Source organism: Podarcis raffonei, chromosome 1 (genome assembly GCF_027172205.1).
Source record: "Podarcis raffonei isolate rPodRaf1 chromosome 1, rPodRaf1.pri, whole genome shotgun sequence".
Classification (NCBI taxonomy): Eukaryota; Metazoa; Chordata; class Lepidosauria; order Squamata; family Lacertidae; genus Podarcis; species Podarcis raffonei.
The window spans coordinates 10,958,388-10,979,124 of record NC_070602.1 but is presented as its reverse complement, the minus strand read 5'-3'; the positions used below and the strand labels follow the sequence as shown (position 1 = coordinate 10,979,124).

The 20,737-nt window shown below is 48.9% G+C and overlaps 2 protein-coding genes across 3 annotated transcripts in view; both read right to left on the bottom strand.

The window, feature by feature from the left end:
• PPP1R36 (protein phosphatase 1 regulatory subunit 36) overlaps positions 1-18,958 on the bottom strand; it is a 75,569-nt gene extending 56,611 nt beyond the window's left edge. Inside the window, exons 1-2 of the mRNA XM_053366272.1 lie at positions 18,949-18,958; positions 17,912-18,243 (exon numbers count right to left, since the gene is read on the bottom strand). Coding sequence (XP_053222247.1) covers positions 17,912-18,243; positions 18,949-18,958 — 342 coding nt within the window. The remainder of the gene's footprint in view (positions 1-17,911; positions 18,244-18,948) is intronic.
• On the bottom strand, positions 1,980-13,718 carry ZBTB1 (zinc finger and BTB domain containing 1). Of its 2 annotated transcripts, none has more exons than XM_053404878.1 (2): positions 13,130-13,718; positions 1,980-4,589 (listed from the first exon to the last, which is right to left on the bottom strand). In XM_053404878.1, the coding sequence occupies exon 2, from the start codon at positions 4,567-4,569 to the stop codon at positions 2,443-2,445; it is 2,127 nt and encodes a 708-aa protein (XP_053260853.1). In that variant the 5' UTR covers positions 4,570-4,589; positions 13,130-13,718; the 3' UTR covers positions 1,980-2,442. The 2 variants fall into 2 exon arrangements, with proteins under 2 accessions (XP_053260853.1, XP_053260930.1); XM_053404955.1 differs by lacking the exon at positions 13,130-13,718 and adding an exon at positions 11,333-11,673.
• Positions 18,959-20,737: the final 1,779 nt, after the last annotated feature.

Here is a 20,737-nt window from a genome sequence, read left to right as displayed (position 1 = left end):
GCAGCTTAATACAGCTCCCTGGCTTCCTCCTAGTTCAAAGTGAGAGAGGGAGTGATTTGGAGACTGTATTGTGTCTAAGGAGACAGCACACTGCTAATTAACTGTCCCTGAACATAGTGTACATGACGCCCAGTTAGTGCAGCTCTTATCCTTTAAAAAGCAATGGGTGACTGGTTATCCACTAGGGGGCATGAAGGATTTGCTGCAGAGAGGAGAGAGGCTCACACCTTCCTATATCATGTGAAAGTAGTAAATTGAGGATTAAACCAGTGTCATTTGTACCATTATTATTGTTGAGAAGCACAGTTTTAAATAAGGGGTCATTCTGTATCTTCCATCCATTCGGGCTAGAGGTATTATGAGAGTTCAAATGTACATGTCGGGGGGGGGGGACACACTCAATGAGGGTGCAAAACAGGTGTGGGGCTTGGCCATGGGAGAAGGGTGTGGGCAAGGGCCAAATTAGAGAGGCTTGCAGGGCGGTACTTGGCCCCTTGCCCTACAGTTCCTGTCTTAAATGAAGGTACAGGATCTGAGTTTGCAATCTTCAAACCACCCAGCATTTATTTCTGTTCCAACAGAAGCATGCATGTTTTAGATTAGTCACCAGGCAGAGCTCATACATCAACTGAAACCATTCTAAATGGTGAATGGTTGGAAACAATACAAGCTTCTGTAGCATGTGAAAATCAAAGACGGCTTGTAGTCTGTTTTGCAACTTGGGAGACAAAGAGAACTTTCCCACTAACTAGAGCTCTGCCTCCGTTCAGATCTGCAGTCTTTGCACAGTAAGACATAGGATATTACACTGAGGGTGGTGGTGTGTACGGTAGTTACATTTTCCACTTTTCGCACAGATAATTTTGGCCCTCATTAAGTAGACATTGCACCATAGATCTGGGACAAGCATCTTAAGGTATCCTCCTTATTGGGCTGCCCATTCCTCCCTCCCACACTTCACCACCAGTTTTTCCTGTTATTTTTTAATGAAGAATTGTTACTGTGGTAGCCATCAATTGAGGCTTTGGTTAATACAGTACAGTAGTAGTAGTAATAGTAGTATTTATACCCCGCCCATCTGGCTAGGTCTCCCCAGTCACTCTGGGCGGCTTCTAGGGCATATAAAAACATAATAAAAAGTCAAAACATTAAAAACTTCCCAATACAGGGCTGCCTTTAGATGTCGTCTAAAAGTTGTGTACTTCTTTATCTCCTTGATGGAAGGGCATTCCACAGGGAGGCCACCAATGCTGTGAAGGCCCTCTGCCTGGTTCACTTCTCGCAGTCAGGGAACTGCCGGAAGTCCCTTGGAGGTGGACCTCAGAGGAGTTGTAGTCCAAAGCGTGGAAAGTAGCAAAGGTGCGGAAGACTGTTTTAGAGTATATCCTGGATGTTTTACAATGTGCTTATGCTGCAACATCCTGATTTTTCTGTTGCAGCACGTCTGCACAGCAGAGAATTCCTGTGAATGTGCAGTACTCTCATTTCACCCCAAGATAGCATTGCAGAATGAACTAAAGTCACCCAAAGTGCTCTGGATCATGAGATTTAAATAATCAAACAAGATGTCTGTGATAGCCAGTATATACATTAAGTTATAAACCCAATGGTTTTACTCAGTGTACTCACCGGAATTAATAGTCCTAACTTAGTAACATTAATTTCATTGGGTCTACTCTTGAGTAAAACTTAGCTGACTACCACTCAATAGGTACAGTCCAACACAGCCCATTGATTTCAACAGGCTTAAGCATGCTTACGCTATGTGTTGGGGTGTGGCCAGTGGATATTTCTTCCCAATCCCTGCACATATTAAACATTATGCAGTCTTGATTTTCACATGAAGGTTTACTCCCCATATGGGACAGCTCCATATTCGTGCATTGCAGGGGGCTGGACTAGATGATTCTCAGGTTCCCTTCCAACTGTACAATTCTTCGATTCTATGCATATGGAAATAGAAAAGGAGACAGCTTACATTGATGGAACTGAGAAGCTGTTTAATAGAAACCGGTGATTCAGGTAATACTACAGTGTGCTTTTGAAGTCTAGAGTTTAAAAATAATGATTTGATTCATCTACTTAAGAAAGCAGGGGGGAAAACACAGAAACAGAACTTAACATGAGGCAAGAGTAAAAATGCAATAATTAAACATTTGGTGCTTTTTATGAACTTTAATACCCTAACAGTGCAATTCCATAACTATTTACTTAGAAGAAAGTCCCATTAAGTTCACTGGGGCTTACTTCCAGGTAAGTGAGCATAGGATTGCAGCCTAAATGAAGAAGCACATGATTTAAAGGTTCTTTTAAACAAACAAACAAAACCAGAACATTTCAAAACAGGCAATTTAATTTTTTTAAAAATGTATGATTGTTTGCTATGCTTTGGTGTTCCACTTGCTTTTGTTGTAGTTCTTGCCAATAAGCGTTATTATGCATTCATGTTCTTTTCAAATGTTTGGCATTATAATGAGATCTCATATCTTTCCTCAGATTAAATTTGGCGCCACATACGCCACATGTATAGAGGTGAACATCCATGTGCTGCTCGAGTTGTTCGTTATTTGGGAAAATCTGAAAGCAGACCTGGCATATTGTCTCTCCAGCTGACAGGTGGGATATCATGTGCCGGACATGATCATGCTTCCGGAAGTTTCCTTGGTCACAAATGGAGCAGACATACCTGGCCATGCCCTTGTGCATGTCGTTGTGAAGGCGCAACTGGCGCTCTCTTAGGAACTGCTTGCCGCATGTCTGACAAGCAAACTGTTTTTCCTTGGTGTGCACCGTGTAGTGTTCCCGTAAGTGGCAACGCTGATAAAAGCCCTTCCCACAAAGATTGCAGAAATGCTTGCGTCGATGGTCTCTTTCATTCTCTTCCATCATGGCATTCTTGAACAGATCTTGATCCAGGCAGCTGGACATGTGTTCAACCACCAAATTCTCCGTCTCAAAACGCAAGCCGCAGTTAGGGCACCGGAAAGGGCAAGCTGAATCCCTGTAGAGCTGTTTCTTCGGAAGACTGTTCATCTGGAAATGGCCGTCTCCGAACTCATCCAGCATCTCCACGTACATCATCTCCTGGATTTCAGATTGCTCCTCGGGGCTTTCTTCCAAGTCAATTTTCTCCTCCATGTTCCTTAAGCCATTGGTGGTCAAGTCTTGGGGCTCCCCGCAGGACTGCGCATGATCCTGCAACTGGCGCCCTTTCACCAATATCTGGCCACATTTCCCACACGCACATATGTTTTCTATGTGCTTGGACAAGTAATGAGAAGAGAGGTCTTCCTCAGTGATTGTCTGCCCGCACAGTTCACAGGACGCATTTTCCGGGCCCTCCTCGACGGCACTGACTTTACTGTTAAGGATCCTGGCGCTTCTAAAATATTTCCTGGCCTCCTCATCAATAGGCATGTGGGGTTTTAAGAAAGCTTTCCTAACACGCCTGTTTTCACTGACCTCTTCCTCAATGTAGTACCTGTAAACCGGGTCATCATCATCCAGGTCGTCGTTGTCAGTGGAATCGTTGCCGTCGGTCACCTTAATAATGTTAAACTCTTTCAGATCGTCGATGGGGTTGTCCTCTGGCTCCACCTTGACAATGATCCTTTTCCTCTCCGTGGCTCGACTCCGCTGTTTGCCCAGCGCCTCCAGTGAAACGCTAGTGCCTTTCCCGCTAGTTACATTCGACGCTGGGGAGGATGACCCATCCGTCGCTTGGCTTGCCTCTGCTTTGAATTCGTCCAGCTGGGGAGATGGGGTTTTATGGGCGGAGTCTCTCTCGCCGCCGTCTTTCTTATCGGCCCCGTAATACCTGGCGTTCTGATAGGAGTGCCTGTTCGTGCAGGACATGATGTGCTCATCCAGCAGCCGCTCGCAGCTGAAACTGAAGCCGCAGCTGTCGCAGGTGAAGCTCCTCCCAAAGCGGCGCGATATGGACACTCGGTCTTTGGCGCCAGAGGCCTTGCGCACAACGCTCCCTTTGCAGCTCTCCAACGGCTGCTCGGATAAGCTGCTCAGCCGCAGAGCTTCGTCGCTGACCTCCCTGCTCTGGGATGTGCTCACCGTCGAACTTGGAGGCTCTGCACCGCACCTGCTCGCTTCACTCCCGCTTCGGGCCAGCGTCTCTTCGTACATCCGCACGCCAAAGACCATTTTGCTATTTTGGGTGCTGGAAGCGGAAGAGGAGCACCGCAAACCCGAGGAGTTTGTGTCCTGTATGTCTTCCAGACATTCCGGCACGTTGTACAGCTGCAGCGAGTTCATGGCCACCTTGAACTGCTCAAAGTTGTTGGGGGCCGTCGCGATTTTCCCCAGATACATGAACTGCAAAATGAGATCAAAGCACTCGGCCGTGATCTTCATGTTGCTGAGGTTCAGTTGCGCCGTGCTGTGCTGCTGGCTCATGAAAAACATCCTGAAATAAGAGCTGCAGGCGGCAAGGACGGCTTTGTGTGCCTGGAAGTAGATGTCGTCAATCGCAATGCAGCAGTCGCAGAGAAAACCCCACTCTCTTTGGTTGTTGAGCTGCTGGAGGACATAGCTGCTGTGGCTGGTCCTTGCCATCTTCCGCCAGAATCACGGCCCTGTGCAAACAAGAGGAAAAGGGAGGAGAAGAGAAAAAACATATATACAGCTATCAGCTAGGTTTTGACAACTGAAACAAGAAGAGCCCCACTTTCTCATGATCCTAATCAAGGGATGGCCAACATCATGGTACCCTTCTAATGCTTCTGTTGGACTCCATCTCCCATCAGCCCCAGCCAGCATAGCAAATGGCCTGGGATGATGGGAGTTGTAGTCCAGCAACATATTTGAGGGCACCGTGCTGGTTATCTTTGCCCTAACTGATTACCATACTAGCCAAGGATGAATGCATTTTGATATGCTTCTGGAGTCGAATAAGAGGCACAGAAGACCTCAGGGAATCTGTGTTGTAAGTGTGCTGGGGTTACTCACTGGCTTCCCTGCCTCTACCCAGGGTAATAAAAGTCTGAAGGCATGGTGCTGGAGCCAAGCAGGCCTGCATCTGTGCCTACGCGGGGCCCACATGTATGCCAACTTGGGTTCCATGACAGAAAGGTGGGATATAAAAGAAGATTAAATAAATAAAAAATACTCGCAGGGGCTGGAGAGGGTAGGCTGTAATCCTAGAATTCCTAGGTGGGAGAAAAAGCTTCATTGAAATCAACGTGACTTAAGAGTCTGGTGACACATCGCACATGCCGTGTGAAAAGTAACCATGCCTAGTGGAGCTCCGCTTGTTGAGATTTCCCCCTGAAGGCTGGCGGCGCAGGATTTCAAGCTGCTGCACAGAGAAGCAGGAGCGTGTGCTCAGGTCTCACAAGGCCTCACAGGGAAGCAGATGCTTCTTTGGCACAGCTCAGCAACTAACCTTTCCAATGAGTTGGGAGGGGTATGTTCCAGGGGAAATTAGCCCCTGAAAGATAATAAGAGATAAAGAGAAGGGAAAAAAGTGGCCAGCAGCTCCTGCTTTCTAGCATGTTTGCCCCCCTCCCTCAAGTTTTCTCTAGCTGGCTCCTGGGAGTCTTCAGTAGTCTTCAAAGGCAATATTTGTGTATGGGTAATGCACAGGTCTGGGACGTGGGTGGCGCTGTGGGTAAAAGCCTCAGCGCCTAGGACTTGCTGATTGAAAGGTCGGCGGTTGGAATCCCCGCGGCGGGGTGCGCTCCCGCTGCTCGGTCCCAGCGCCTGCCAACCTAGCAGTTCGAAAGCACCCCCGGGTGCAAGTAGATAAATAGGGACCGCTTACTAGCGGGAAGGTAAACGGCGTTCCGTGTGCTGCGCTGGCTCACCAGATGCAGCTTGTCACGCTGGCCACGTGACCCGGAAGTGTCTCCGGACAGCGCTGGCCCCCGGCCTCTTAAGTGAGATGGGAGCACAACCCTAGAGTCTGGCAAGACTGGCCCGTACGGGCAGGGGTACCTTTACCTTTAATGCACAGGTCCCCAGCTTTTTTGGACCTGGGGGATGATTTTGAAACCTTAGAAAACATCATGGACACTGCTGCAAAACAGCTGAATGATTTAAATCAGCCTTTTTTTCTTATTAATGTCAGTTGTCTAAGTGAAATCCATCCATCCTCCCAGCCACCGCCGATATGCAATTAAAATCAAATCAAATCAGGAGGGGCAGAGCACGAAGCAGAAGGTCCAGGGGCAATGTGGCGTCTAAAAGCACAATGCTGCAGGACCCTAGGAATAACAATTTGCCAGGCTCGTATTTCCAAGGAATTGTGTTCAGAATTACATAAAAAGGGTATTATGTGCTGCAGCGGGAACTGGAGTGAAGCAGGCAAGGTATTATGCTGTGCTAATTATGCAAGTCAAAAAGACCCGGTTTCTAGTATTTGTCTGGCTGGTCCAATCCCAAGGCCTCATCCTGGTCACCAGTCACAGGAGCTGATGGGCTTCCATTAATGTACACCCTCTAGACTAAAGAAATAGGGGAAACCTCCTGAGCAGTAAAGTTGTGGTGAAACGCTAGCCCCAATGCAGCCCAGGGCAGGTGTGCGCACCTACTCAAAAAGCACATTGCAGAGATTTGTAGCCATCCTGTTTTTCTTGCTAAGCGGGCTTGCATTTTGGTTTTTATGACCTCATATCATTGCCGCTCCCCTGTCATGTGACAAAAAAGTACTGAGTTTTCAGCTGTGAGGGCTTTAAAAGGATGGGGGGGGCACTCAATTCTCCATAGTGGAATCTCCAAACTGCGCTGTATGATATTTAGGACGATGGTTAATTCAGCTCTGCACATTGCAGAAAGGCCCCATGTGCTGCATTTGCAGTGCACACAATATGTTTCAGCTTCTGTTAACAGCAGACACTTGGAAATGTGATTTGGCTTTGCTGCTTTGCTGCGAAATGCTATGGGGTCATTCAACCACTCCCATACTTGGCGGGGAGGGGGCGGGTCAAGAACATTATAGTACTGTAGAGGCAGAGAATGATGCAAACTGAGCTAGTGCCTGTCCATCCAAATCACCCAGATTTGGGTCTGTGCGTCTGTGTGTAAAAGAGGGGGGGGATTGCCTCTTCCCATAGCAACTTACTGCACACTCATTGTCCATTATGGAACTGAACCAGAAGCAACAGATGCTACTGTCTAAATGAGACCCTAGTTTAGGGTGCATCTAGCAATCATGGGTGACCCTTACCCCAAAGGCACATTCCTCTACTACAGTGATGGCCAAACTTGGCCCTCCAGCTATTTTGCGACTACAATTCCCATTATCCCTGACCACTGGTCCTGTTAGCTAGGGATGATGGGAGCTGTAGTCCCAAAACAGTTTGCGGGCCGAGTTTGGCCATCACTGCTCTACTATCTTCCGAGACATATGGATGTCAACAACCACCAACATATTTTGTCCTTGTTTGGGACTGTGGTGAAAACGAATCCATGCCTCATTTAGGATTTTCCCATTCTCTGTGCCTGTTTGACCATGCAGGAACTATTTAAAAACCTACCGCTCATCTTAGGACATATTAGAAAGAGTTTGCTGAAACCATCATGGGCTGCAAACAGCAAAGAACTGCTTTCTAAGGGCTCATGGAAAAATACCGATTTCTTTAAGGAAATCCCTAAGCATAGCAAGGCGATCCTAAGTGCCCTAGCAGCTTGCTTCTCCCTCTTCACGTTCACAGGACCATGCTCTGCTTTCCCCCTTTCACGTGCGTCCTCCTCACCTTCCCCTTGCAGAGCTAACCATGGTAAGCAAAACACGGTTTGTAGCCATGAATAGAACTTGGTTAGAATTAAGATGAATGCACATGTGATGTTCACTCTGATCATGCAAAGAAGAGCAAATTTGCTTGAGGGGGCAGGGAAAGAGAATATGATCATGGTGGGGTGTTCCTAATTGTGATTAGGAGAAGGGCAATTTTACTTCTGCGTTGTGGTCCTTAGCCCTTTTTGCTAAAGAAAACCATTTGCCAGTTTTCACATTCCCCCAACCCAAGCTCTGCCAAACAAACATGCAAGGAGTTTGTTACTGAGAAGCTGGAGCTCCACCGTACCACAATGCGATCTCTCCATAGTCTCCAAAAATAGGCAGGCTTGCTGCCAAAAGTGGGACAGAGCTACGGCAAATATGCTGGATTCCTAATAATGAGAGAGACGTCGCTGTTGCAAAACAGGACTGCTAAGAAGGGCCTTTCATGAGGCCTTGCAAATGGATCCACAGAGGTTACAAGTCATAGAATAGAATCATAGAATCATAGAGTTGGAAGAGACCACAAGGGCCATCGAGTCCAACCCCCTGCCAAGCAGGAAACACCATCAGAGCACTCCTGACATATGGTTGTCAAGCCTCTGCTTAAAGACCTCCAAAGAAGGAGACTCCACCACACTCCTTGGCAGCAAATTCCACTGTCGAACAGCTCTTACTGTCAGGAAGTTCTTCCTAATGTTTAGGTGGAATCTTCTTTCTTGTAGTTTGGATCCATTGCTCCGTGTCCGCTTCTCTGGAGCAGCAGAAAACAACCTTTCTCCCTCCTCTATGTGACATCCTTTTATATGTTTGAACATGGCTATCATATCACCCCTTAACCTCCTCTTCTCCAGGCTAAACATGCCCAGCTCCCTTAGCCGTTCCTCATAAGGCATCGTTTCCAGGCCTTTGACCATTTTGGTTGCCCTCCTCTGGACACGTTCCAGTTTGTCAGTGTCCTTCTTGAACTGTGGTGCCCAGAACTGGACACAGTACTCCAGGTGAGGTCTGACCAGAGCAGAATACAGTGGCACTATTACTTCCCTTGATCTAGATGCTATACTCCTATTGATGCAGCCCAGAATTGCATTGGCTTTTTTAGCTGCCGCATCACACTGTTGGCTCATGTCTAGTTTGTGGTCAACCAAGACTCCTAAATCCTTTTCACATGTAGTGCTCTCAAGCCAGGTGTCCCCCATCTTGTATTTGTGCCTCTCATTTTTTTTGCCCAAGTGCAATACTTTACATTTCTCCCTGTTAAAATTCATCTTGTTTGTTTTGGCCCAGTTCTCTAATCTGTCAAGGTCGTTTTGAAGTGTGATCCTGTCCTCTGGGGTGTTAGCCACCCCTCCCAGTTTGGTGTCATCTGCAAATTTGATCAGGATGCCCTTGAGTCCATCATCCAAGTCGTTGATAAAGATGTTGAATAAGACCGAGCCCAAGACAGAACCCTGTGGCACCCCACTAGTCACTCTTCTCCAGGATGAAGAGGAACCATTGATGAGCACCCTTTGGGTTCGGTCAGTCAGCCAGTTACAAATCCACTGAGTGGTAGCATAGTCAAGACCGCATTTTACCAGCTTCTTTACAAGAATATCATGGGGCACCTTGTCAAATGCCTTGCTGCATATTAATATCATTATTATTGTTATTATTTGCCATGCAATGCAGAAATAGGCGATTTACAAAAGGAATGCCTATGGAGTCAAAAGCATAGCAATCATCAATATACCAACACTAGCAAGAAGAATTAAAAGAAAGAAGCAGGAATTATAGAATCACAGAATTGTAGAGTTGGAAGGGTCCCAGAGAATCATCTAGTCCAGAGGCCCTCCAGATGTTTCTGGACTACAACATCCATCAGCCCCAGACAGCACAGCCAGTGATTGGGGGTGATGGGAGGTGTAGTCCAAGAACATCTGGAGGGCCACAGGTTGTGCACCGGATAGTCCAATGACCTGCAGTGCAGGAATCTCAACTAAAGCATCCATGGCAGATGCCCATCCAACCTCTGCTTTAAAAGCTCCAAGGAGAGAGTCCATATGGATGCTTCTAGATAGGGGCTCTATGTGACAAGCAGGTCGTTCATCTGCTTGGCATGCAGAAGATTCCAGGTTCAATCCCCAGCATCTCCAGGTAGGATTTGGAGAGCTACTCCATCAGAAACCCTGGACAGCTGCTGCTGCCAGCCAGTGTAGACAAAAGTGAGCCCAACAGACCTGTGGCCTGACTTTGTAGAAGACAGCAGTTTCAACAGAAGCAAATGCATACTCAGCATCCATCTCTTGGGCGGCAGGGAGATGGTTCTCTAGCCTCAGGAAACCAGGTGCCAGTTCACATACATCAACAGTAGCCCAACATATGGAGCACATTGCCACCATCCTTTAGAGCAATGAATGCAACACGATGGCAATCTTTTTAAGCAAACTTGCTTCTAGGGCAGGGGTCTGCAACCTTTAAGACAAAAAGAGCCACTTGGACCCGTTTCCGAAGAAAAAAAACCTGGGAGCCGCAAAACCACTGCGACATTTAAAGCATGCGCGCCGCTGCCCTCCGATCTGACAGCGGGCGAGAAGGTGACGTCGGGACGGTGCGTGACTAACGCACGCACCACCCCCATGCGATGTCACAGCCAGTACAGCACCCGCCACAGTGGGGAGTGTCGGGGCACACAATGCGCCTCCTCCCCTCGCTAGTATCCGCCCCGGAGCCGCGGCAAAGGTGTAAAAGAGCCACATGCGGCTCCAGAGCCGCGGGTTGCAGACCCCTGTTCTAGGGGGTGGCAGCAAACAGTGTTTCCTTTTTTGCAAACATCCGTATCCCAATCTTCCTCCAAAGAGTTCAGAGTGGCTTTTCATGGCGGTTGCCTCTTTTCATTCTCACAAGAAGGCAGGCAGGAAACAGAGGGAGGGAGAAGGACAGGAAGACAGACAAACAGGGAAACCGCTCAGTGGAGCTTCATGGCTGAGTGGGGATATGACCAGGGTTTCCTGCAGCCAAAACAAGCTCTCTTCCAAACTGCATACTTATCTCTCCCCTGCCTTCTTTTATCTCTAGCCTGAGTTAACTGCAGTCAAAGACTTATGACTTCAGGTATGCCTTTTTAGTGAGATACCAATGGCTTCCAATACATTGGAAAATCCTAAGCTGCAATTGTTCATAAGGCATATTCTTCTATGAGATGTGCAAGAGAAACATTGCCATCACTTTTACAGTTTATTTACACACACACACACTTGCAGAATAGTGTATTATCACAACAACCCTGTAAGGAAGGTTAGGCTAAAGAAGACTGAATGGGAATGTCTCAACAAATGAAGCGGATTTGTAAAAATGTTACATGGAAAAAATACGAGGCATTACACTTCTGTAAAACAAGAAAATCCTTAATAAAACAAAAACAAAAAAAAGAAGACTGAATGAGAACCTGCAGCAGAGCCTTCAGTAAGGCTGTCCCTGAACAGCATTCCTATTGAGATAAAACAGGTTCCCACTATCTGTATTTTCCAAAAACAACCGAAGACATTTTTGTTGTTGTTGTTCCAGCAAGCTTTCCCAGATGAATGAAAAAAGCATCTGCCTTAGGTGTTCATTTTGTACCTTTTCCAGTTGTTTTCGTACCGTTTTGAAAACGGTTTCTAGCTGTTCCTATAGTGGTGTCTGTCAACCTCCTCTAGACATATTTTAAAGGGGGTATTCCTATATCAATGAATGAATAATAATTATTAAGATACAATAATGGCCCAAGGGCAACCAGGAAGCTTCGTAGCTCAATGGGGAAATGAACCCAGGTCTCTGTGGGATGCAAACAACAAGGCACTTTAGCTGCACGTGGCTCATCCATTCCCACACAAAATCTCCCATTTATTTCTAGGGATCATAGAATCACAGAACTGTAGAGTTGGAAGGGACCTTGAGGGTAATCTAGTCCAATTCCCTGCAATTCAGGCATTTCAACTGAAGCATCCCCAATATCTGCTTAAAAACCTCCAATGAAGGAGAGTTCACAACCTCCTGAGTAATGTGTAGCATTTTTACAGTGTGCAAAGCACTCAATAGGTGTTTCTGTCTTGTAATCTTTAAAACACATTGAGGGATCTGTGAAGGGGGGCTAAGAGGTGGGTGAGTGTAACGGACTGAGGCTAACAGGCAAAAAGCCACATATAACGAGTTTGTGGCTGGGGCCAGAGTCTAATCACAGACGTCCTGATTTGCAGCTCAGGTTTTTAGGGCCAAAGGAGACACGGAAGATCCCTGGTCAGATTTCCAGAAAGTTCAAAAGCAGCTGCCAAGAATAGGGAGGCACTGATCTCAATCAGGGCAGTAGCAAGAGGGAGCCTGTGCACATTTAATTATTTCCTTCCACACTGCTTTCCTCGTCTAAAGCATGGGTAGACAAACTAAGGCCCAAAGTCCAGATCCAGCCCAATCGTCTTCTAAATCCGGCCCGTGGACGGTCCGGGAATCAGCGTGTTTTTACATGAGTAGAATGTGTGCTTTTATTTAAAATGCATCTCTGGGTTATTTGTGGGGCATAGGAATTCGTTCATCCCCCCCACCAAAAAATATAGTCCGGCCCCCAACAACGTCTGAGGGACAGTGGACCGGCCCCCTGCTGAAAAAGTTTGCTGACCCCTGGTCTAAAGCATTCCTCCAAAGGTGTGAAGAAAAAGAAAAACGCAGGTTCCTGTATCTGCAAGCTGGATGTCCGGGGGCAAGGCATTTCGAATCAGGAATGCAAAGCGGGAGGAAAGGGCTGCTGCCCCATGCCAACCCAACTCTTCCTCCCTCCCACCCACAGTTGCTTTTACATCCTTACAGACAAACTAGACCCATGGGAAGATCAAAACGCCTGCATCGTGCCACTTCTGCCCTTGACCACAATGCTACAGCCAGCTCAGCATCCCTCCTCAACGCAGGATGCTTCATGCATCAATCTACATCCACACATCTCAAACCTCCTAGAGGGCAGCCTCTCCGGAGTGTGTCAGAAGAAGAGAAAACGAGGAGCTCTGGGTGGGTGGCTCAGGACAACATGCCTCTTGCCACAGGTGCTGGCAGGGCTTGAGGAATCACGAAGGGATGCAAGGAACTGCCTTATACCAAGCCAGACCATCGGTTTGGCAGCAGTTCTCAACCTGTGGGTCCCCAGATGTTGTTGGACTACCATCATCCCTGAGCTCTGGCCTTGCTAGCTAGGGGTGATGGGAGTTGTAGTTCAACAACATCTGGGGACCCACAGGTTGAGAAAGGCTGGTCTAGAGCATTGTGTATACACTGCCCAGCATCAGCTCCTCAAGCAGGAGTCTCTCTCCTGGTCCTGAATTTGGGATCTACGTCATGCAAAGTTGAGGGATGCTCTGCCCCTGTGCCCTTCCCCGATCTGAGCCACCAAACCTGCCCAATTCCTGCAGCTTCACTTCGTCCGACTCGCTTCCTAAACTTTGTTATCACCATCCTTTCCGCATCCTTCCGACATCCTCCTAACAACCGTGAGCCGGGCGTAGCTGCGGCGGCGCTCCTTCCCCGACCGCGATGAGCACGAGGCTTCTGTTAGAGAGCACTGGAAAAATAAATAAACTTGAAATAAACTGCAAAGGGGGCGGAGAGAGGGGCCTTAACGCATGAAACGCAGCAGAGGCGAGCGATGTCTCCAAGCCAAGGAAGACTCGCAGCGTCTCCTCCTGTTTTGCCTTCTGCGGGAGCGGTTGCCTAAGCAGCGAGAGCTCCGGTTCACATGCCACTCATGACATCACCGGCTATATTGGTTTGCAACAAACAGTCCGACGGAGCAGCAATGGGTGAAAGCACGACTGCAAGCACGCACACACACAAAATGCGGTGAGAAAGCATGCAGGGTGGGAACAGATTCCGCCTCTGAGAAACTTAACAGGGAGATGCAAAGCGGTCTTCGCGCAAGTTATCTATCAGCCGGGCAGGCACACGCTGGCTTCCTGCTTCTGCAACTTGTCCTCCATTCTCATCCGCCCACCTCTCCGCCCACTAATGCAAGAAGAGCGTTTCTTTGAAATGAAGAAGAAGAAGAAGAAGAAGAAGAAGAAGAAGAAGAAGAAATTCCGCCACGGTATTTGCACAATTCCCTAAGCGTCATGGCTCCGGCTGGCTGAATGCGCTAAGGCGGCACTGAGAGAGGTTTCCCAGGCTTGCGTTGCCTGAGAGGGACAAAAATAAAACAAAACAAATATTAGTTGGTTGGAGGCCAACTAACAGAATGTTTCTGAGCAAATTAAGCCAAGAGTAATTCTGCAAAGAGAGAGAGATACTGATTCTCTGTAACTGGGGAGGCCTGGGTAACGGGGGCTCGGTTCTTTCAAGAGGAATGCCATTCCCAAACTTCTGAGCCACAGGATTAAGGAGGGGAAAAACATTTCATTCTCACAGCCCAAAAGTGGTTTGCTTTTCGGCAGGAGCGGCATGGTGGGGAACCTGCTGAGGCTCACTCCTCAACTGCAGACTCCTGGAGCCCCCTGGTTTCTTCCCCATAACTCAGGGACAGAGATTCAATCCCTGGTGTCTCCTGATAAGGCTGGAGAAAGATCTTGCTTGACATCCTGGAGAGCCATTTGCCAGCCACTGTAGATGATACTGATCTTCCCAAGTCCAGCGTGTTTCATGCCCACCTCACTGAAGGCATTTTAAAACATTGAGGACTGGCTACCAAAGTGCCTTCTGTGCAAATTACATCTATACCCCACTTTTCCTCCAAGGAGCTCAAGATGGCCTGCTTGGTTCTTTTCCATCTCCATCCCCTGCCACTACAACAACCCTGCGAGGTAGGTTAGGCTGAGAGACAGTGCCTGCGCCAAAGTCGCCCCGTGAGCTTCATGTCTGAGTGTGGATTTGAACCCCGGTCTCCCGGGTCCTAGCCTGCCTGACATTCTACCCCGGCTTGTCTTTGTCCCCATGTTGCTAAGTGCAGCCTGAAACCTATGCAGCACCCAGGAGAGCTAATCCAATTATCAGAGCAAGCTGGTGCATGTCTGCACTGCCTGCAATCCTATTAGGCATGGGTGCAAGAACCACTGAGCAGACATGCAAGAATTGCACTGCAAGACCGATCTCTCCTGCTGCGCTGCACTTGAGATGAAGCACAGTGGAATCTGACCAAATGCAGGTTTTTGCAGCTTAAGAATCAAGGCATCTTTTCTCTCCCCCAACCCCATGGCTGTGTTCCAACATTAAGCCTGACCAAGAGCCCTGGACAACTCAAAAGCTGGCTCTTTATTTTGCGCCATCTCAGCTGGTCTTGCTATGGGTCTGGCCCAACTGTGCAAGGCTTCCTTAGATTCCAAGGATCAGTTCTTCCAATAGGGAGGAGACAGGAAATAATGCATGGGAAAATCTACCACAATGCAGGGGGTGCAGTTTTCTTGTTAGCGTCACGTCCGATGGCGGTTCCAGATAATTACTTTAACCATAGATGCATGGAGTCTGGATTATTGGTTCGGTGGTACACTTTTAGCATGCAAAAGTGTCCTGGGTCAATCCCAGGCATCTTCAGACAGAGCAGGGCAGCACTCCTGCTTCAAACCCCCGACAGTTGCTGCCACTAAGTGTAGACAATACTAAGCTACATGGACCAATGGTCTGGCTCTGTAGAAGGAAGCTTCCTATGACCCTAAGATTTCTCTCAATGTCAGATTCTGGTCCTACATTGTTGAGAATAAGACCATGAAAAAGCTTCCTTGTCTGGTCACCTGCAGAAAACTCCTGCTCACCACAGGCGACCAAGCCAGCGCAATACTATTCTGAACAAGGGGTCTGTGAAAAAGACATGGATGGGCACAGGAAATGACCTTATGGCACATTTGACTATCCATCCAAATAGCCAAGTGCTGTTTTTAACCGGTGACGCTAGGGAAGAATTGATCCCTTGTTAGGAACTCAAATATATAATCTAGGTGCTCCTTAAACCAGGGTTACAGTCACCAAACGGAATGCCTAGTTGCCATTTTTGGGGCAGACAGCTCGAAAGTCGTATTTTTCAATATGACTTTTTGGTTCCTGAAATTCTTTCTGATTGTGCAGATAAAATTTAGCAGATAGACTTCCACAGGATGGGTATTAGTGTGTGCAAATTGGGATCCAAGGATCCCCAGGGATGCAACCCCAGATGTTGAAGACGTCAGGTGCCATCCTGGCACCCGGGCATCTTCAGTTGGTCGCAGGTGGCCAATAGCCAGGTGCAAAATGTGCCTGGCAAATTTTGAGTACTGGATTGAACCGGAGACCTTCTGCATACATAGCATGTGTTCCACCACTAAAGTATGAGGCTTTGGTCTAAGAGCACGCCTGGAAGAAGGGGTGTCCTTTCCAGAGTGCCCCCTTTTTCAGAGGTTGGCGACACATGAGAACAGGTTTAATACATAATAATAATTTATTATTTATACCCTGTCCATCTGGCTGGGTTTCCCCAGCCACTCTGGATGGCTTTCAACAGAATATTAAAATAGTAAACATTAAAAGCTTCCCTCAACAGGGGTGCCTTCAGATGTCTTCTAAAAGTCTGGTAGTTATTTTTCTCTTTGACATCTGGTGGGAAGGCATTCCACAGGGAGGGCGCCACTACCGAGAAGGCCCTCTGCCTGGTTCCCTGTAACTTGGCTTCTCGCAGCGAGGGAAGTGCCAGAAGGCCCTCGGCGCTGGACCTCAGTGTCTGGACAGAACAATGGGGGTGGAGACGATTCTGAACTTCCCACCTTGCACCGCTGCCATAGGAACATTTAAAAACCAAACCTAAGTTATCTTTGACAACTGATAAGCCTCAGCACCCCCTCGGCTTGACAGTTTCACCGGAGAGTGAAGCAAATTTGGAAGAAACAGAGAGTGGAGTAGAGCAAAAAAAACCCTATAAATTTACAACCACAAATCTCAGTGCAGTTTGGAGCAAAGTGAGAAGCAAGCAGTTCAAGGACTACTCACAGCAGAGTATCCTAAAGGGCCATAGTTTTTAAGGTAGGCCATATTCAGAGCCTGGATAGCTTGGTTGGTTAGAGCTTGGTGCTGATAATGCCAAGGTTGCAGCTTCGATCCCCACATGGGACAGCTGTATATTCCTGCTTTGCAGGGGGTTGGCCTAGATGATCCTCAGGATCCCTTCCAATCCACTCTATAATTCAATGATTCCAAGAGCAGGGGGGAAACTGTGACTTGTGAACCGCAGGCATCGCACATTCACCAAAGCAGGAAAGAGTCTAGATCAGGGGGGTCCTGTAGTCCTCAATGTTTTGGTGGCCTTTGGCAACATCTGACGCCTTGCCCCAGCCCTTGCACTGCCTTCCCAAAACCAGGTAAGCCAGGATCTGGGCATTGGGAATGAGGTGCCCATCTTCCCAAAGCCTAGTTTGCATTTTCCCAGCTTGGGGAAGAAGGTAGGAGGGCTCTAGGGTCCTGCCAGAGCCCCATGCCTCCTTCTTTGGGAAGACAGCACGAGGGCTGGGGGAAGGTGTCAAATTTTAGCTTCGTCACCCACCACCGGGTCTGGGGTTCGTGTCCAAGTACTTCTGCGGCCCACTTGGAATGAAAAGTTAGACAGCTCATTCCAGCGCCGGGCGAAATGCCCGCGTGACCTCGGCTTTAAGAGAGCAGTTGGATCTCCCGGATCCACGGCACCGCCTCGATCTCCCACGCCGCTCCCGATCCCCGGACTCAAGTTTTCCCGGCTGTCCGCGCAGCAGAAGGAGCTGCGCCGCCAGGGGCGCCCTGCCGCTTCGCCACTCGCTCTCCCCCAAAGAGAGCGCCGATGGCGGCGCAGGGCGCAAGCCACATGGCTCCAGCGGGGCAGGGCGGGGAAGCAGCTCCAGAGGCCTCGGCCGGGAAACCCCGATGCAGCCAAGGCCGGGCGCGCCAGCTAGCGCCGCCTTTCCCTCTCCGGAGCGCGCGCAGGGAGAGAGAGACGATGCCGGAACCAGCCTCTCCAACCGCGGGCGCACACAGGGGCGCACGCTTCTCCGCCTGCGATCGGGCGCTCCCCTTCCGCGATCGCGCTGCGCTCGGCTTCCCCCAGGCCCGAGGCCTCGGCCCGGCCGCAGCGCGCCTCTCTCCGCGCGCTCCGGCGCTGCGCCACCCAGGGAGGCTCTCTCCTCCCGCGGCCTGCCCAAGCTCTACCCGGGGAAGCGAGCGTCTTGGCGCCGTGGTTGCGCCCCGCGCCCCACTTACCCGAGGCCGATGCAGACGTGCGGGGGGTGGGATCCGGAAGGACGAGGCAGGGGCTCGAGGGGCGGCCAGCTGCTCTCCCGGCGCCGCGGCCGCCTCCTCCGGCTGCAGCAACAAAGGACTTCCGCCCCCGGCCGCGCCTGCTGCTGCTGCTGCTGCTTCCCTTGCTGCCGCCCCTGCTCTGGTGCAGCAGAAGCAGCTCCGGCTCCGCCGCGACCGCACGGAGCCGCCGGACCCCTCCCCCCGGCTGGCAACCAGCGAGCGGCGCCGGGCCCTGCTGGCGGCGGCGGCGGCGGCCAGGGCGCAGCGGTCGCCCCCCCCCCCGCCGCATCTTCCTTCTCCGCGTTATCCTGCACGGCCCCATTCATTCCCCGGCTTTGGTGGGGTGGGGGTCCTCCGTCGAAGTGCCCCAGACCAGCGTGTCAATGTCAGGCTGGGCAAAGGGTGGGGGACAGGCCTTCAAAGGCACCCCGCCCCCCAGCCAGGGTGGATCTGCTAGTAGAATTGTAGAGATGGAAGGGACCCCAAAGGTCATTTAATCCAACCCCCTGCAGTGCAGGAGTGATGCACCTTAAACTTGAGGGCCCCTAATCCTGGAGGGGCCCAGAAGCCATTTTTAGTCCACATTGCTTTTTTAAAAAAAAGGGGGGGTGCTCTAGTAGACTCAATTTCATCATTCTATGATGCAGCTCCTTAATTTTTATCCCCTACCCATAACTCGAAAACAATAAGGCATAGGGATTTTTAAATTGCATCATTCCCCTTGACGGGTGAGATAATCTAGTACAGCAATTTTAATCAAAATCTGAGACATAGTAGTTAATTATTTTTTTGAAAGTGGTTATCTGTTGTGGAAAGACCCCTTAAAGAAGATAACAGTGGTTACCTGTACCTTGTTGCTGCTTGCAAAGGCGTCCACATAAGCGCTCAAGCTTCAATGCCCCCCAAAAATGTAGGTTTACCGCTGCCCCTAGCTGGGGTTGCATTGACTGGGGAGCTTTTCGTGGGTGGGGTGTCGGTAACAAGAATTACCAACTTACTTTGGCCCATTTTGGCATGTTTGGATTTTAGAGGCAGTGCCACTCGCTCCAGCCACTTCTCCCTCCCACCAACGCCTGCTTAGAGCCTGACAAGTAATCTCTTGGTTGCCTTTGCCTGGCTTTTCTGCCTCAGACAGGATGTCTAGTGTAATGAGATGCTTCTGGACTGCATCTCCTATCATCCTTGATTCCTGGCCATCCTGACCGGGGAGGATGGGAGTTGGGCGGACGGTATAACAGTATACCATAACACACATACACCTGGTGCTCTTTGGATGAAGAGTGGTATATAAATTTAATTTGAAAATGCATAAATAATATTATTATGGGGATTGTAAGAGATTGTGGAAGCGACAGATGGCGAACTCTTGATGCTGACTTATTCTCTTTTTTAAAAAAATAATTTTTATTAAGTTTCATATTACCAAATTAAACACATCAAACCAATTAGTCCAAATTATAACAATACATATCATATAATCCAATTGTTTTCCAAATTATAAATTTTTGTGGGGGGTACCCATGCTTCTTGATTGGCAGGAGTCCAATCCTCGAATATTTGTTCTGCTTTCATATTAAGAATGATGTTTCCAGTCTCCTCTTCTCAATCCTTGTCATTACTCATTTTCCTTTTCATTCACCTCCGAGTTGCTCCGCAAGTGGGTTGAAAAAAACAGTCTTATTTGTGTTTCTGTGTGGGCTTTGTGCTGCTCTCTCGTAAATCACTCTCATCCAACAATCCTTTCAGCTCGAGCGAGCAATCGCCATATTGTTCCAATGAAATACAGTCTAAAAGCTCGCTCTTTTGCTTTCCCGACCTGTTGCATCATAAATTAGTCTTTTTCCAGGAGGGCTGCCCCTTCCAGTTCGCAATCTCATCGAAAATAATATATCTTCTGCTCGCCCTCCCCAAGACCAACTCCAGCAACACAGGTCTCATATCAGATCTCCATTCTTACTGCGTCACAAGAGAGAGCCCTGATGCTGACTTATTCTCTGTGCCTTAGGAATATAGGAAGCTGCCTTATCCCAAGTCAGACCAGTGGCCCAAGTGATTGGTAGCACCACTCCAGGATTTCGGGCGAGGGAACATTCCCAGCCCTCCCTGGAGATGCCAGGGTTTTGTACCCAGGACCCCTGAGTGTGTGTCTGCTCCCTTGGGTTCCACAACAGAAGAAAGGGGGGGTATGTGGAAATGTACTAATAAAAAAAAATGGCGTAAAAATATGCAAGGGGAGAAAGACGATGCCTGCAGACCTTCCAGGAAGAGCAATGCTGCTTTCAGATGGATATTTTTGTGCATGACGTATTCAAATAGCGAAGTCATGCTCCAAATGTGCAGCCCTTTGGAGCCAAAATAGCACCACCCGCAAGGGGAGGTGTCAGCAGATGTGTGTGGTGGGGGAACCCAAGGTTTCCAGAAGTACATGAAATATTTTTGTGGGGGGGAACCAAGACCACCAAAACCTGAGCGCTCATCTTGGAATGCTGGCTGACGGTTGTGGAAAGGGACATGTGGAGGGGAAATGGAACTGTCTGTCTGAAACCCTGACCAGCAGCACTCCGCGTGATAACATTTTAATCTTTTTTTCTTGCAGTTCCCTTTTGCACATCCAACTTCTGAGCTTCCTCTTGTTATACTCCAGGGGTCAGCAACCTTTTTCAGCCGTGGGGCAGTCCACCGTTCCTCAGACCATGTGGTGGGCCGGACTATGTTTTGTAAAAAAAATAATGAACGAATTCCTATGCCCCACAAATAACCCAGAGATGCATTTTAAATAAAAGGACA

Bases quoted from the DNA above. Each gene is read 5' to 3' on its own strand.
- ZBTB1 (XM_053404878.1), bottom strand. From the start codon at position 4,569: ATGGCAAGGACCAGCCACAGCAGCTATGTCCTCCAGCAGCTCAACAAC.